Source organism: Acyrthosiphon pisum, unplaced genomic scaffold (genome assembly GCF_005508785.2).
Source record: "Acyrthosiphon pisum isolate AL4f unplaced genomic scaffold, pea_aphid_22Mar2018_4r6ur Scaffold_6;HRSCAF=30, whole genome shotgun sequence".
In the NCBI taxonomy this organism is placed as follows: domain Eukaryota; kingdom Metazoa; phylum Arthropoda; class Insecta; order Hemiptera; family Aphididae; genus Acyrthosiphon; species Acyrthosiphon pisum.
In genome coordinates, this window is record NW_021776817.1 from 36,812 (window position 1) to 41,848 (window position 5,037).

The 5,037-nt window shown below is 28.8% G+C and overlaps 1 protein-coding gene across 1 annotated transcript; it reads left to right on the forward strand.

Moving 5' to 3' along the window:
- The first annotated feature begins 1,281 nt into the window (after nt 1-1,281).
- LOC107882443 lies at nt 1,282-2,609 on the forward strand. Its single transcript, XM_029492725.1, has 2 exons — nt 1,282-1,500; nt 1,566-2,609. The coding sequence occupies exons 1-2, from the start codon at nt 1,346-1,348 to the stop codon at nt 1,789-1,791; spliced, it is 381 nt and encodes a 126-aa protein (XP_029348585.1). The 5' UTR covers nt 1,282-1,345; the 3' UTR covers nt 1,792-2,609.
- Nucleotides 2,610-5,037: the final 2,428 nt, after the last annotated feature.

Below are 5,037 nucleotides of genomic sequence, written 5' to 3' on the forward strand. Positions count from 1 at the left end.
TTTAAAAAAAAAGTGGAATCAAGTGAATTTATTTTAATTTTTATGTTTATGGGAAAATATTTTGAGAATCTTAAATGTTGTATCAAAATTATTACAAGGAATTAATTATTCCATTGAGATGGCTTCTACACTTATGAATCAATCAATTAGTCAAATCAATGAATTAAGGAACAATTATGATGGGATATTAAGTAAATCAAAAGAATTATGTGCTAAATGGAACATAACAGTGCCATTCCATTTAGTACGTAAACAATTTGCAAATAAAAGGTTTGATGATTTTGATGGTGACTTTCGACTTGATATTAATGAAGAAAATTTTAAAATAAAAGTATTTTTACCTGTCTTGGATACTATACTGTTTCAATTACATAGTCGATTTGAAGGAATGGTTACTATAGTTAATAATTTTAAATTTCTATCGCCATTAACCATTATTGAACAAAATGAAGATTATATTATAAAATCATCATATGATTTTATAAATTTGTATACAGAAGATGTTTCATGTGATCTTACAAGACAATTATTATGTCTTAAGTTACATATTACAAAAATTGATAAAACTATTGTATCGGAACTTAAGACCATACAGAATTTGGCTTTTTATATAATTGATATGGATTTATCAACAAGTTTTCCTGATGTTTTAGCTGCATGTCTTATATTTTTAACCATCCCTGTTACGGTAGCATCTGCAGAAAGGAGTTTTTCTAAGCTTAAATTAATTAAAAATTATTTGCGCAATTCCATAGGTCAAGAACGGCTATGTGGAATTTCTATACTAAACATAGAAAGAAGAAGAACTTCAGATATAGATATAGAGAAAATAATTGACAACTTCGCATATGCAAAAGCGAGAAAAAAACAATTCTGTTAGATACTTAAGTTTCAAATGTGTTAAAATTATACTATAATTTTACAAATGTTTTAGGTTTATAACCATTATAAATGTAATTATACAACATTATACAACCATTATCTGTATAATTTAATAATTTCCATAATATTCCTTATAATATTAACATTTCATAATATAAACGCCGGCTATCATATTTTATTAACAATAGGTAAATTAATTTTGAAAAAATATTTAGGCCCCCAAATTAAGATTTGCACACCAGCCCCGTAATGTGTAGTTGCGGCACTGGGCACAGCTATACAATTAGAAGATGGCACTATTATAGCTAAAAAAGCTCACAGTCGACATGAAGCTTATGATCGAATGTTTAATGAGCAAGAAGTTATTAAACGTCTTAGGAGCACTTTGGTTGAAAGAAATAGTTAGGTATGGGTAATTTATATCTAATGCATTTTAAAATTGTTAAATACAAACAATATTTTGATGAAACATAAATTTGATAGGAATCCGGATGCGGCTTTACTGTATAGTTGGCCTACAGCGGAGTCTTCAATGCGACAGTCGCGAAGAAGTGTTTGTCCAGCAGTACCATCCACATTGCGCGAGTTAGGGGAATACTTAGATATAAATGCTGATAGGTAAGATTATATATTAAAAAAATTAAAAATTATTAATTGTTGTAATTTAAATATCTCATTTATAGGTATCAATGCAACAACCATAACTTTTACCAGGAATGGATAGTGGACAATGATGGAAAGTATAGCGTGATGTTTGCGTGCCAAGAAATTATTAGCGCTGTAGTGAATCAGGGGGCCACAGAACTACATGCTGATGCAACATTCAAAGTAGTGCCGTCAATGCCCCATTGTAGACAACTGTTTATGTTGCATTTGATCCTGCAAAATCACGTAAAAAATAATAATTAATTACCATTAATTTTAATTTATAATACAAATATTAAACTACCTACATGCATATTTTGTCTAGTCTGTTCCTGTATGCTTTGTATTGATGGAAGTAAAGACTGAGGCTGCATAATATAGGAAAGTTTTGGAAAGATTTTCTCGTAAATTTCCCGAAGTCAGACCATTGACAATCATGATCGACTTTGAAACTGCACTCCGCAACGTCTTCTCTGATATATACCCTGAAGCGACAGTATCTTCATGTTGGTTTCACTTTGTACAGGTTTGACATTTTTCTCGTATCATTTATTTTACTTTAACATTCCCCATTAATTATAGTTAAAGTAATTTATTATTAAAAATAAATTATTTAGAGTTTGCAGAAAAATATAAAGAAGATGGGCTACTCAAACCATGTAAAACAACACAGAGAAGCTAAAATGTGCTTGAGGATGTGTTCAGTGTTAGCACTGTTGCCTGCTCATCAGATCGAGCAGGGTTTCCAAGACATCAAAATGCATGCTCAAAATAATGGTGTTTTGATGCCGAGATTTTTTACATATTTTACCAGGTAAATTGTGTATACTAATACACATGAGTTATATGTTTTATTATCATTGGAAAATAAAATGTTCTCAATACAACCTAATAGTTTAATTTTTATAGCTTTTGGCTAACTCGCAAAGGCCCTGAGTGTTTTTCGGTCTACAACCAACCACGCCGAACGAACAATAATGTGGAAAGTTTCCATTCAAATCTTCAACAGACTTTTCAAGTGTCACACCCAAATTTGTGGAAAATGTTGGGTAAGTTTTTTTTTTTACTTATTTAACATATAAAAAAAAAAATATCGTTTATCATGGGGATACAAAATATAAATAGTATAAATCTCTTCAATTTCTGTTAGAACCTGAAAATAAATAAAGTACTATTTATAATAAAATAATTGGCTTTCATTAATAATAGTCAAGTCTTAGAATTATATGTATTTCTAGTAACATAGAAATAGTTATATACTTATAATATGTATTATGTATCCATGTACTTAGGTGATACGACATATTACTTTAATTAATAATTTAGTAACTATATTTTGTGCATACTATTTGGCAGGATTGTAGAGCATATAAATCTAACACCCTATGAATAGTAATTGTTAGTTTTAAGCCAATGACTAAAATTGTAAATGTATATAGATGTAGATTAATGAATATCTACTGCATGGGGGTCAAGTAATGTGATAAACGTGCGTCTCCCATGTAGTGGTGCATTACCAAAAAAAAAAAAAAAAGATTAATGAATATTACTAAATTAAAATGAATGTCCTTTGGAAATAAATGATTAAAATTAAATTTTGTTTACACTTAGATCACTTGAAAAACAAATCTATCAAGCAGCATATTGTGGTTAGTCAATTGGCAGCAGGGATGGCTACAACACGGAACACGAAAATGAAATTTGTTTTAAATAGCCTGCGTATTAAGCATTCAACTGCTCTACTTGCTACAGGAGCAATAACAATTAAAGAGTTTTTGCTACAGTGCTCACACTGCGTGGATGGGTACCTCACAAGAGAACTAGATTGGCATGATGCTACCGATGGTATGAATAAAAAAAAAAAATACTTCAAAAATTAAACAACCTTTGATAATTTTTTTTGAATATCCAATCAAATAATATTTTTATTTTGTATTTTATATTCATGTGTTTTCAAAAAACTGAATAAGTAATAGTTGTAGTAATTATTGTGAATATTTATCGAGTAAATGAATTCCTTATATATTATATTATTTATACTTTTTAAATAAAATGTCTACACCCCCTAATCCCAAATTATTTACATAGTAAAAATAAATAAATTACTATTAATAGTTTAAAATATAACAATATCTATACCTAAAATATTGATGATTTTGTTTTAGTAGATTCTGAAGATGACAATATACCAGATGATCCCATCATTTTTAACGCACCCCTTCCTGCAATACAAAACGTCGAAGCTGCCAGATTGGATAATCCAGCTGTGAATAATAGAGAAGGTGAGAACAATTTCTAATTTCAATTATATTTTTATTTCTTAGCACTGTACAAACCTAAAATATGAATGTTTCAAATAAGTTTATGTTTATGACAAGAACGTGGTTACTGCTTACTATTAAAACAATTATTATATTAAAATAATAGATTCTGAAGATGAGGTTCAAGATGTTCCCCTTGCAGTACCAAATGTTGATAGAAATCCAGCTGTTATAAATATAGATGGTATCTAGTTTGCATTAAATAATATTATAATAAATTATTTTTACTTTAATTCATGTAACAATCAACTAACATATTATTTAACATTTTTTCTTTCTATGCTTTCATAATTAGATCCAGAACAAAATGATACTACTTATAATGAGGCAGATTTTTTCGTACCTGAAGATTTAGCTCTAGCTTTATGGCAAGAAAACTTTGGGAGTGACGAAGAAGATGAAGTTCCATATGCCCCTGTCCCTCAAAATATAGAAGATTATTTACCCCAGGGAAATGTACAGGACATTTGTGTGATCTGCCATGAAAGTCCGAGAACACATGTCCTGATACCATGTGGCCATAAGGTGTTGTGTATTGACTGTGTGTCGAGGTTGGACTCTGAACGGTGTCCAATATGCAATAACAATTTTAATCTTGCTTTAAGAGTATGGGAATAGTTTAGTTTAAAAAATAGTTTAGTACAAAATTGAATTGGCTACCTACTTATTTAATTTGTTGTTATTTATTTTCTATAATATACATTTTTTAAACATACATACTCAGTGGCTCCTTGAAGAATAACTGAAGTAGGTACTATCGTACTATGGTCAATGGTCATTGATTATGCTATTTATTAAGTATTAGTATATCTTCACTTAAGTCCCAACTCTACAGTTTTCTACAAAAAAGGTGGTTCATGAAGGTAAATATTAAACATAACAAAATTCTAAGTGACAAGTTTAAAGGTTTACTTTTTTGGCAACAGAGAAATATTTTAAATCATTTGTATTAGATAAGTATAATAAAGTAATAAACAATGACACTAATAATATTAAATTATAAAAAAAAACAGAATCAAATGTAAAATGTAACATACCTAGTATTTCATGATTATTGGCAAGTGGCAACAAAACAAACATAGACATTTTAATAAATAATATAATAATATGTTAGGTTAATATATCTATGGCACCAAGTAATTTTATTTTTCTCATATAAAATGTTTAGTTCTACATTTTAGGGATATTT